The sequence below is a fragment of the Rhyacophila brunnea genome, unplaced genomic scaffold (assembly GCF_057557595.1).
Source record: "Rhyacophila brunnea isolate RB1 unplaced genomic scaffold, BYU_Rbru_1.0 scaffold_4, whole genome shotgun sequence".
NCBI classification, from domain to species: Eukaryota; Metazoa; Arthropoda; class Insecta; order Trichoptera; family Rhyacophilidae; genus Rhyacophila; species Rhyacophila brunnea.
The window spans coordinates 49,167,090-49,181,268 of record NW_028233068.1 but is presented as its reverse complement, the minus strand read 5'-3'; the positions used below and the strand labels follow the sequence as shown (position 1 = coordinate 49,181,268).

General features: G+C 25.6%; 1 protein-coding gene across 1 annotated transcript in view; it reads right to left on the bottom strand.

The window, feature by feature from the left end:
• The window catches only part of LOC147067472 (uncharacterized), a 55,139-nt gene that overhangs the window by 20,826 nt on the left and 20,134 nt on the right, over positions 1-14,179 (bottom strand). Inside the window, exon 4 of the mRNA XM_085953606.1 lies at positions 5,745-5,969. Coding sequence (XP_085809732.1) covers positions 5,745-5,969 — 225 coding nt within the window. The remainder of the gene's footprint in view (positions 1-5,744; positions 5,970-14,179) is intronic.

Below are 14,179 nucleotides of genomic sequence, written 5' to 3'. Positions count from 1 at the left end.
TTTAAGAAGGGTAAACTCCTTGAGAATTTCATAGAATTCAATACAATTTCAACGTGGAATATTGTTAAATACCGTCAAACAAGAGACATTTTGTTTGATTTGCATTCAATGTAAAATTTACTTGTGTAGAAAATCTTTAAAATGCTTACGTTATAGTAAATTAAATAATATTATAGTCTCCTGTATTACAAATGAATCCTGTAAATACTACTACATATTTCGTCGGCTTAATTCTAACATATCGTAAGTCATTTTTCTTCAGATTTCATGTTTTCGTGATTTCGATTTACAAGTATGATAACGCATATATTTCATTCATTTAATATCCAAATATGCAAGTGAAAGGGAGATAGAATCTTGTAAACTAACATAACGTATCTCAGTAGTATCGTATAATACATATATAATATATCTATGGTAGTGTCTCGACAGCCAGTCAAACATCACGTATGTCTTAAGTTTGCAATCTTGCAATTTAATTATCTCTTTTATTTCGAATACTATTGACTCGATAATAACACGTAAGTCAGTTCTAATAACATGTAAGTCCTGTAGATACATTATATTTAAAAAATATTAAATATTTTGTTTAAAGTATAATTCATAATAGTGAAAGATTGTCCTACAACAAAAAACAGTATATGCATTTGATTCCGTAAATTGAAATATTTAGTTTTAACTGCCTCCTGAACACTTAGATTAAACTGACTTACGATATGTTAGAACTAAGCCGATAATTTGTGATATATTAAAAATCATGTAGTTATATTATATGATTGTAGAAAAAAGTGTCTACGATCTGTCAAAATTGTTGTCACTAAAGAACTTAAAAAAATATTTAATAATTAACTATTAAAGTATATTATATTAAATAATATAATAACAATGTAAAAAACATTCGCCAATAAAATATCATGAAAAAATAAAGGGTTCTGAAGAAAAACCACAAATCGAATTGAACTTGTACGGTTCATGCTCTTTCAGATTATCAACTGAATCATAAAATAGATCTTTTCATTTTTAAAGTGTTTCTTATGAATTGGTTATACAAATTAAAAATAATGCTTAATTTAAATAAATATTGTACACACAAGGATTTGTTTTATTAATCCAATATTATATTCAAATGCTGATTTTCACTGGACTCGTTTATTGTTATAATGATGATCTAAAAAAACTTTATTAAATACAAAATTCGGTGAAGAATAATATAGAGCTGAAAGAAAATGTAATAATTAATATCTAATATTAATATAAAAATATTGTATTTTTAATTTAAAAATTGTACTAATATCAGTATTCGGAATTTCCAAATTAATATATAAATAATATACTGAACTGTATATATTTTGTATAGTACATATTTTAAAGTTAAACAATGAATATTTTAGTTTTTGATTCAATTCAAAATTTATTTAAGAAATGTTACGAGTAATTTCTTTATTGATAGAGGTAACCTCAAACAATTATTTTGATTTGTTTGACTTGGTAAAAATAATACAAACTGTCTACTCAATTACCCACTATTGATTCAATATTATCAAAAAAAAAAATTATATATTATTTTTTAAAACTGTAGATAAAATAAATTTTAAGAGGAATATTTTTGCATAATATGTATTTACTATTTGGTGTACTTATCTAATTGGTAGATGTATTTTTTTTAATCTGTATAAGTATTCATTAAAGGTGTTGATCTTAAAACAAAATAATGAAATGATGATGATGGTTTTGGGATAAAGCCACGATCAAAATGTCTCTGATCGCATGATGCCACTCTACCAGACTCTAGGGGGTTATATTATAATTATTAATTTAATATTATAACAATACGAATCATTATAAATTAAAAATAATTATCATAAAAATGATTGTCTCATCTGTGCTGTGCTGTCTAACCCGTGCTCTACTTTTCAAACAAAAGATTCTCAAAATGTTTTTTTTTATTTATAATAATATTCCCAAAAGCAAAAATCGTTCGATAGTAATAGTTACAAAATGTCAAAACTCACCCGTTCCGGACTTTTATGTAGGATCTGCACATCTGGGCGTCATTTATTTTATATTATTATATTAAAAAAGAATAAATCATCCGTAATAATAAAAGCTTTAATGCATTATAATGTAATTTTTATGACTGAAATAAATTAACTTTGTATTGTTTGTAATAATATTTGTTTAATAAACATTAAAAATTGTTTATTATGTTTTTTCTCAAAACATATTATAAACTATTCAATTTTTTCACAATTACTACAAAATACATTTGAAGGAAAAATCTATAAATAATATGATATTATTTATAAATACACTTTTTATTATTATGATTATGTTTAAACTTGAAGACTAAATTTAGATTATTTATTGTCCATATTTAATTTGATTTAAAATATTTTTATACAGCAATATTAGTATACAATAGTTATCTATTCTAGATAAATAAATTCCCCTATAGGTATAAAAGCAGAACGTGAAGCAGTAATGAAGGGTCAATAATATTAATTTATTTATTATTGAAACAATACAAAGCTATTAAATACAAATTATTTATAATTGTCACAATAATAGTATCTAAATATTAAGTATGATTGATGGTAGGTATATATGGGAAAGGTTTTCATGTCAAATGCACGTGTTTTCATCCGCCAAGCTGCCGTGGTCAAAAAAATTCATGCGTTTTTTTTTCAAAAAACCCGGCCTTTTAAACAGGCCAGAGAATTTTCCAAAAGAAAAGACAGACGTATACAGAAAATATAATTGTACAAAACTATCAGATAAAAAAATTGCAGCACTTTTTTTTAATATATCTTATAATTACATAATATAAGATTTTTGAAAAGTATAATCACTCAAATTCTACTTTATTTTATTAAACATATATTTTGACTAACTGAGTTTATTTATAACCTGCTTGACTAGGCTTAAAATATCCTCATAAGATTTTTTTATTAGAAATAGAAGTTTTTATTATTTATATTTTATTTTAAAAATTTTATTGAAGCGATACCTAATACGTTACATTTTTTTCATTAAATACATTTTTTTTATTTTCAATTTTACATTTTTACGATGATTTTTTTTTTGGAAAAGTATCGAATTAGATTAACTTATGTATCATATTATAATATTATCGATATTTTTTTATATACGTATTCGGTAGACATACAATATAATTAATTTTAACGATTGTATATAACAAATTTATTATTAACAATAATTCCAAAACTTTACTAAATTATCCAACATTTTTTCCATCAATCGTTTCATTCATTCCTCCAAGACATTCATTTTTTTACGAACATTTCCTCATTTACTCACTTTCCTCATATCATTTGCATTTAACATTTTTCCCTCCATCATTTAACATCAGTTCCATATCATTCTTCCTCACACTTAATTCTTGAATAGTTGACCAAAGTTTTGGAACCATTTAATGACATAATGGTAGTAAATAAAAAAATATTGATAGATATTATTCTTTGAAGCGATTATTACTATTAGATTAGTGATTATTTATTTTTATTTTTTGAGTAACATACTTTTAATATAAATCTCGGGATCATTTTTATTAGCTGATAGTAGTGTACTTAATAAATAATATTATTTTTATCAACAAAGAATATTCTTTTAAAATATAAACTGTAACATATTATATTAGGTATAAAAATGTCATAATAAAAAAGTTGTGCAAATATTTTTTATTGATAAAAATACAATATAACTAACTCATTTGGTTTTTATATATTTATGCTGAAAACAAATATCATGTCAAAATATAAAATAAAAATATTAGTGACAAACAAAATGTTAACATCGTTTCAAAAGACTTCATTCTGAAATAAGAATTAAAATGTGGTCATAGGGAAAAATAAAATAATAACTACGAGGAAAAACTTGGTTGACTAAAAATATTTCAATCACTAAATCATAAAAGTTATTGCATTAGTATCATTTAAAAGCGTTCACTTAACCATGGGAAAAACCATGTTTATTAGTTCTAATTGATTACTAATAATATAAGTATTACACTCGTCAATATTTACAGAAAATAACATCCTAACGTTTAAAAAAAAAGAATTTTAGAAAATTTTCTATCAAGGTTAAATGATTTTGTGCTAAATTTAACGATATTATGTTAAAATTTAATGCATGTGACCACATAATATCATAAGTAAAGCAAAATATTAATATTTTTTTGGTTTCATTCATATTATGTGGAAATTAATAATAAAAAAATAGCATAAGACATATTAATATTATATTTTGTACCAACAAATTTTGATTTATCAAACAATTCTTACGATACCCATGGTTTGGTCCTAAATATATCTTGATTATTACTGAAATATTAAAATAAAAGCTACTATAATATAATATATCTGTAATTTTATTTAAACACGTAACATAATTAAAAAAAACAAATATTTTTATAAATTTTACTGTTTTCAAACTAAGCAGAACAATGAATAAACACAAACATTTCCAAACGTTTTTATAAAAATATAAATACTCAAAACGTATTTAATAATAATGATAAATAAATATATTTAAATCATGACATAATACAATACATTCAATATAATCATATAAACAATTGTATGTTTACATTTTAATGCATTTTATAATCAATTATTATAAATAAAAAAAATGCATATTAAATAAATATGTATTAAAAAAACATGCGATACCAAAAATTCATATCCCAAACGTGAAATGGTAATAATTTATAGTTTTTATCGTATTGATTTTAGCGTGTAGATTTATACATGTTTGCATTTTTGCAGATTTCATTAATATAGACATTTTTTAAGTTATTGTGTATGCTTAAATAAAAATAATTTTATACTTCGTGAAAAAGAGATTAAAGTGCCGTAATTATATATAAATTTATTGATTACAAATTTTTTTTTGTCAAACCTTCTATCGCCGGTAACGTAGAACAGTAAATATTCATGACACTACCAAATCAATTTTAATAAACCTCTTATATTTCTTTTTCGTTTTCGATTAATGAATCACTTAGTCTCACCAAAAAAATATAATATATTTTATTGTACTTAATTAAAAAAAAAAAAAAACAACTAATATAATATATGAACTTGAGAACCAATGAACACTTTAAGGCTGTTCATGTTCTTAACATTTATATATTAACGATTTTAAAGATAATTTTGGTAAAAATAAAGTCAATAGTTGTTATCACAATTTATTTAGGTACGGATTTTCGGCAATATCAAAATAGAGACACTCTGACTCTGAGGTACAAATTTAATGATTGCTGTTTGATTAATTGAATCTAAAAATGAAGAAAGGTGAAATTAATTAAGTTCAATTGTTTAACTTTTAATAATTTGTTATAATAAAAATATCTATCGACTAAAAAAAACTTGCAAAATTCAATGTTATTATTTTTATAGGTACACTATTGTAAAATTGAATTCTACCAAAAATTGTATCGCAATTAACTAACATAAGACTTTCATAGCGAGTAAGCTTGTATCGTTATTATGACATAATGAGAAAATATTTTTAAATGTCTATTCTGAAATATAAAACACTGAAAACGTTTTTTTATGAATGACAATATGTAAAAGACGTTTAATTCAGAATAATAACTAAAATATTAGTCAAGGAGATATTTTATCGTAGAGCAATGGTTGTTAACCTGTATCTAATCGGACGAAAAAAATGATACGGTGGTGTAGCCGACCTAACGGTCATAATCCATAACAAGTGTTACGTACTCGACCCATCCGAATGTCCATGGCCGGCCTTGCCATGCGTCCCTCCTTTCCTGGTGCCTGGTCTTCCAAAGACTCTGCGCTGGCCTTCCTCCATGACGTGAGGACTGACATAGTTGTCGTCTATTTCCAGCTCTTGAATAATGTCGGCTCCCGCTACCCAGTCCACCGCGTTCGAAGAAGTTTTGTTGTGAGTTATCTTCTTACCATCAGGGGAAACGGCGTTGACTGAAATGTTGGATAACGATGCTTGGTTGATGTTAGTGGGTCTCGGTGAGTTACCTTTGGAACTTGACGTTTTTAACCTAGTTTGAAATTACTTTTTATTTTAATTATTATGATTCTACCTAACAGTTTCACAAACACTCAATTTCGCGTAGATATATTGTTAGTTCATATTATTTATTTACCTAATCTCACTTTCTAAAATTTGTTTAAAATTAATTTAACCTTTTTTAAATTATTGGTAGACTGCCGTAAGAAAATGCTTAGCTGTATAAAATAAATACCTACCTGTTATTTTGTCGTATGAAATCTATAAATATTGATTAAAACTTAATATTTTTCTTATAATAATATATTTTTCGATTGTAAAAAAATGATTTTTTTTAAATCAGATCATAAAATTAATGTTCATATTGAATATATTTTATATTAGGGATTTATAATACAGTGACAGAATAATCATGACGGATATTGTCTATTGGTACTTAGTAATTAATATTCATGTCAATCGATTTTACTCGTATCCGGTAGATATTGTTCCTTCTATCACATCCGCAATACATTGATTTAAAACAACATCTAGTACGTTCAAATTTATTGATCTTTACTAAGTAAATATGTCACATACAAAGGTCAGACAAATTAGGAGAATATTTAATTTCCTGATTGACATACATATGACAGTGACTTTATTGATTATTCAATAGAATATTTTAAAGTTAAAGATTGTTCAAATATTTTATAATTCATTTATTTTTATACAAAACATAACTTTCAGCCAACCGAGAGCTTTTTATTTATGCTTTTGAAAAAAATCTTAATTTCACAATATTTAAGTGCATTTAAGATTGCCGTTTTAATTTAAATGTAGAAATGTGTAACAATATTATATTATGGATTATTATTTTTATCAATTAACTTATTATTTTACTTAATTTCTGCGATAAAAGTAAATATTATTCTAAAAATTAAACTATGCTGACCTAAACCTTTAACTCTAATCAACGTTAATAATATTGTAATAAAAATACTTATAAAAGGTAAACGTAGAATTTTCGATAGTAGATAATGCTTCCACAATATTTTTCGTAATATTTACGAGATATAATAGAAGATGTATATAGTTTTGATAAGTTAGATAAGAAATATCTATAAATTACAATAATTATATTATATATAAATTTGTAAAATTGATATTTTAAAATAGTATTTCATTTAAAAAAATATATATTAAGATATTATACCATTATAATTACATCTTTTTAATACAATACGAACCTATAATAATATATTTTTTACATAAGTTTAAAACATCAAAAGCACAAGAAAAGCAACTAGGCAATAAATATTATTGTGTGCAAAACACCGAACTAATATTTTTAAAGACATGGATAGTATAGAGAAGAATTGAAGAAGAAAATTCTATCGCTATGGAGAAATGTACTGTTGAAATACTGGAGAAATTAAATTATTTTCCTTTTTGTTTTATTATGTACCTATTGACCATTCATTCGTTTGTAATATCTCGTACGTTGTAAACCTAGATATTTATTGTTAATTTAATTCAACTAATAGTAAAAACCTGCTTGGATAATTTATTAACCATTAACATAAAATATTGTTTATTATTAGTCCCCTAGTATAAAATACACTTGTGGTGACCCACACCATCATAGGGTAGACAAGGGTTGTGTGCATTTAATACTTACTTACTCTGCATATGACTGACTTAAATGTATAATAAATTGCCTTTAAGGCGAAGTCTTCACTGAGCCTTTTTTAAAGAGGCACCTATCGGAAAAATACGAAGCTTGCAATTTGAGACATTTTTTTGATTATTTACAATTTCAACTGTATTAATGAATAAATATATATTTGAAAACATTAAAAATATTTTTTTTTTTATTTTAAGTCAAAGACAAACTTACAATTGTAAAAAATGTAATAGAATGTGAATTTGTTCTATCGATCCGCACCCTATTATTACATATATTTTATGGTCATATTTATTATTAAAATTTAGTTTATTAAGTTTTCTAAGCATCACCTAAGCGATTTTTGACTAATTCATAGTTTTAATATTTTTTATATCTATTTTAAAAAACATCGATTTTTATAAAAAATATAAATGTGTATAACTTGAAATCATTTTTATTTATATTAATATAAATATTTTATTTATATTTATAAAAATAATTGATTTGATATAAATAAAAAGGATTTCAAGTTATACACATTTATATTTTTTATAAAAATCGATGTTTTTTAAAATATATATAAAAAATATTAAAACTATGAATTTGTCAAAAATCGCTTAGGTGATGCTTAGAAAACTTAATAAACTAAATTTTAATAATAAATATGACCATAAAATATATGTAATAATAGGGTGCGGATCGATAGAACAAATTCACATTTTATTACATTTTTTACAATTGTAAGTTTGTCTTTGACTTAAAATAAAAAAAATATATATTTTTAATGTTTTCAGATACATATTTATTCATTAATACAGTTGAAATTGTAAATTATCAAAAAAATGTCTCAAATTGCAAGCTTCGTATTTTTCCGATAGGTGCCTCTTTAAAAAAGGCTCAGTGAAGACTTCGCCTTAAATATATAGTACACATTCATCCCGAGGGGCGGTTACCTATGTGAAAGTATTATAAATAAGGCAATTGTTTTCAGCTTAAGGGGGATCCTATATGCCAACAGAGAACCCAGCGGAAAAATACGAAGCTTGCAATTTGAGATTATTTTTGATAACTTACAATTTTCACTGTATTAATTAATAAATATTATGTATCTGAAAACATTAAAAAGATTTTTTTAAGTCAAAGATAAACTTACAATTATAAAAAAATGTAATAAAATGTAAATTTTTTACAGGGTCACATCTTATTATTACATTATATTTTATGGTCATTAATAAAATTTACTTTATTAAGTTTTCAATTTTTTACGTTTAGATTTTTGACTAATTCATCGTTTTAATATTTTTTTATATTATATTATTTAAAAAAACTAAAAATTCTAAAAATTGTAATTTATCAAAAAAAAAAAAAAAAATCTCAAATACCAAGCTTCGTATTTTTCCACTATGTTCTCTGTTGGCATAAAAATCCCCCTTAAGGTCTGGTAAATTTGAATGCATCAATAGCTACTTCATACCTATAATATATATATATTTTTTATTGAAAATAATTATGTTGAAATTGAAATAATCTGTGTATATTCATAAAACTCATAATATACATTTCAATATACTCTGAAGACAACGGACTTATTAATTATTTTATCTTTATGTGTAAATTCCACCTGCAAAAAGTCGTCTTTTAGTATACGGTTAAATACTTAATTAACTATTTAACTAATTTATATATTTCCGTATTGTAAAATCGAATAATTCTGATTGTAAAATGGTTTATTGTAAAACGTAATACCAATGTACTGTTTACTATCAACAGATATAATAATATGTTATTGGCTATTCCAGCGAAGTGTGTTAAATCTGATAAAAAATAATAGTATTGACTGCAATTTTCATATATCATTTAGACTATGTTCTAGTTGCGCTGTGCTGGCATTGTTTCTTTCATGTATTGTATTGTATTTTGATAAGTGTAAAATATAGCTTCGTTTATATGTTCATTACTAAATTTCTGTACAAACAGTGTATATATAAACTAAATTAATGCAGCGTTGCTTCTGTTTTGAATATAGATGACTAAGTCGGTTCTATTTTCAAAATGTATATTTTTTATAGTAAAGATTGATATGAACGTACTATAATGAAGTTGAAAATTTTATAGCAATAAGAAAATCTTTAAAAAAAATGAGAAATTAAATATATTGTAATTTATAAAAATATGACGACGATTGGCGTATTTCAATTCACAAGACAAATTAACAAACTGAATTTAATAATCGAATGATTGAGTTAAAAATAACAAGTGTTAATACTTCAATGTTGAATCTGATCTAGCGTGCTGAAAATTATTTTTTATTCAATTAATTATTTTTAATTTGGTGTCAATGTATGTGTTATTTTATTCAAAACGTATTAAGTTAGGTACATTCCAAAATAAACTCTTAATCCAAAAAAGGATAAATAAAATTAGATGATAAATATTTAATATAGTTTTAACGCAAAATATTAAAATATTTAGCTAATTTTCAAACAGTACCATAAGTAAGTATCTAATATTTGTATATAAATACATCGGTAACTCTGATATTCACAGTATTATAGAATCTATCTAGTTTAAAATATATAAAGATACAATAAGCTTTTATAAAATAAAACCACTAAACTAATCCGTAAATTTTAAATATCTACATGGAAATGTCTGTAATGAATTTGTTTAATATTTGAAATCACATATTATGTGTAGTGAAAAATAATAGTTCACATTTCATCCATTTGTTTATATTATAGTCGTTGAGTTACAAAATCAAGATTAAATATTTTTTAAATATTTATTTTGTGTTCTGTGAAAAACAGAAAAACAAATAATTTAAAGAGAGATTTAAAATTATATTATAATAAATGTTAATTAATAGGGTGGTAAATGTTTTGTGGGCGAATCTCTCCTCCTACTGAGTCTTATGTTTAATTATTTATAATACTTGTAATATTTTGTGATAGTGTTTTACATTATGTTGGAATTTTGTGTTTAATTATTTAAGCCATATTTAAGACATAAAGGTATCGGATTAAACTGTAATCACATCGGCTTGCGATATTTCTCAAACTGTTTTAGTTATAATAATGACTGTGGAATTAAAATCGCAGAATATTCTAATACTAAAGATTCAGCGATATATAATGCTCTATGGAAGTTAATATTACAAGAACTGAAGATTTTTACGGAGCAAAATATTGAACGAATTTTCTTAAATAATTTATAAGGAATGACTGATTGGTGGTGGCTGAAAGCAATAGAAAAAGACATCCAGTTTTTCAGTATGTCCAACTGTCAATACATTGCAAATGAGATAGTAAATAACAGTGTTGAAGGTAGTTAGGGTCTACACCAGGTTGTAGCACCTAATAAGAATCTCTGAGAGTAAGTAGTGTAGACAATGGTTTTTGAAAGTAGAGTTACAGTGTGAATCTATACACATGTAATGGAGGTGAAAATATCAGTAGCATATTATAAAAATGCAGATACTTCGTTGTATGGCTTGAAGGTAGGAAAATATCTGAATGACTGAAACTGAGATGGCTGGAATAGTTCACAAGGATCTAAGAGGAGATCAAAGTCTGTCAAGAGTTAGAAAGAGAATGTTGTATCAGAAAAATGATGAAAAATTGGTACTGGGAAAGTCCAATTGCGTTGGAAAAAGCAATTACCGTATGTTTTTATGCTTTTATGAGAGACATTATGCCACAAAGTACACACATCCTTGGTGTGTTAGTCTTATATTGTTACTTTGCTTAGTTTCTTGTATCTTATAGTATTGGTACATGGATCAATGAGAAAATGGGACCACTCTCAGGAAATAAAAACTAGAATTGAAATAGCAAGGAGCACCTTTCTCAAAATGAGACGCCTCCTTAGCAATCGAGATCGTAACCTAGGTCTGAGACTGCGTATGGTGCGTTGTTATGTGCTCTCAATTCTTTTCTATGGTATGGAAGTATGGACGCTAAACCAAGAGATGTCACGGAGACTTGAAGCTTTCGAGATGTGGCTGTATAGACGCATCCTCAAAATTCCTTGGACTGATTGGGTGACAAATGTTGAAGTTCTCAATCGAATGGGGAAGGACCGAGAAGTTCTACGTGGTATCAAAAAGATCAATGGGAAGCGTAGCAGAGGACGGCGCCGCATATCGTGGCTTAAGAACCTCCGTGATTGGTACGTGTGCAGCTCCACCAAACTGTTCCGGGTAGCAGACGACAAATATAAGATCGTCTTGATGGTGGCCGACCTCCGCTAGGGGATGGCACAATAAGAAGATAGTATTGAAACTGGGAGACGTGAATAATCTTCGGTACCATTGTAAGTGTCATTTATTTTAGTAACCTAGTAGGCACTAGGTACATGGGCTGAATCCGAATTAAATGGGTGCACTACGCCAAAAATTATATAAAGAGGCTGAGTGTGACCGACTGGAAGATGGTTCTACAGTCGACCATTAACATATAGACGGCCAGTTTATTTTAAGATCACTGGATAAAATCCAAAATTAAACAGTAATTAGAACAATATTCTACCAGCGGTATCCATTGCGGACTGTGCTATGGCAGTTATAACATACACTACCGTTAGATTTAGAAGCCAGTTGTTAACTATCATTATTAAAAACTAGAGTATGGGCATAGAAGACTGTACCGGATCTAGAAGGTTGCTAGAGAATACCAAAACTTGAATTGGATAGTAATGTCAATATTGAAATAGCGGCGATGGTACATTAAATGTTAAATATATTTAAGATTCAAAAATATTAGATTCGTGTTATTGATAATACGTACTTTTATAAAACCACAGAACTGTATTATACCTATTAAAAAACTCTAGAAATAAAGTGGGACTGAGTAGGATTTTAACCTATATCTTTCACTATCAAACTCAATACTCTTATAATTTGAGATAGAAAATTAATTCTAATAGCCAAATCCTGGGTCTGGCAAGTACACATATTATTTTTCAATTTGTGTATGAGTCAGAGTATGGACCTAACAGGTTGAGCAAGTGGTTGACATCCATTTCTCGTAAAATATAGGAATTAGTTAGGATTTATTATAGCTCTAAGAATAGTGAAAAATTTGTTTGAATTGCACTTTGTTTAATTTTATTCTATGTATTTTTTTGGTATAAGTATTTCTGCGGCTTTCCTAAATTATGTAACTTCAATATTATTTTAGTTAGGAATTTTGTTTTAAGAATCTCTGATCTTAAATTAACCTTATTAATAATGAGTAAATTAATTTCAACACAAGCTCCTTTCGAAAAGGGAGAAGTGTTTACGAAATCCCAATCTTGGAAATATTAGTTACCGCAAGGCAAGGTCTGTCCCGGAGGACTCGAGCAGCCGCCAACCACTAAATTGAGATTATATTTTATACAACGTGTAGGCAGATAAGTATAGTTGTGAAACAAAATTTAGGACGGACCTTTATTTAATGCTCTGACAGAAATCTGATTTCGTTCATAATTACACCTGCTTAATTAATTTTCAACTAAATTTAAATGTACCACAAATTATTGTGTATATCTATTATTCTACAGTAGTTACTTTGCACAGATATAATTACGAATTTTTAAATATCGAGAGCAAGAAAATTTTAATAATCCTGTTAATTGTTATTTTTTGATGAAAATACACGAAACTTAAAAGAAAAACAACACTATTTAATTATTTTAATTAGTTTTATAGTTATTTTAAGTAATATTTTCCATATTTTTTAAAATATATCGACTGTAGAAAGGAAAAATGACGTAATCCATACAAATCAAATTTTACAGTAGGTACAAAAACATTTTTGTTATGGTTTTCAGTCAAAATAAAAAATAACCGTTTACGGTTACATGCACTTTAGTGCATGATAATTAATAATTTGGTTTTTATATTCCTAGTCTGAGAACAAAATTGATGGTTAAGTCGTTTTTCCCATAGTTTTATAGTTTATAGTATAGTTTTAGTACTCATTTAATTAGCTATTCAATTTTCTCAATTCCAAATATTGAAATGTAGATTATATTTTTGATCGTTGGTTATATATAATTTACCATTGAGGTTTGTTTCCAGAAAGAAATTAAACATTTAAGTTTGTCCTTGTTCTTAAATATTAATTTAGTAACCTTCCACCAAAAAATATTTACAATTAATATCATAGAAACTAATAGTTCCATGTTTTGTTCTAAGATATATACAGCTAGTATACATCGCGCTTACCAGAGTGTTATAAAATTTGTGATGTCTAGCTATTATAATTTATTTTCTGAAATCTAAGATTCATACTATTATTGAAAACGTCTACGATTTACGCTGATAAATTAAATAAAGTATCTGAAAACATATTCGTCTGTACAATATTTTTTTTAATACACGTTAAAGATTCATCGCCAATTAAATAAAATAAATATACTCATATATACCTATAATAGTATTTTATTAAAACGTTTATATATATATATATATATATTTTTAATAATATATTTAATATTATAAATTATGTTGTTAGTGCGACACACGTTTGAGAA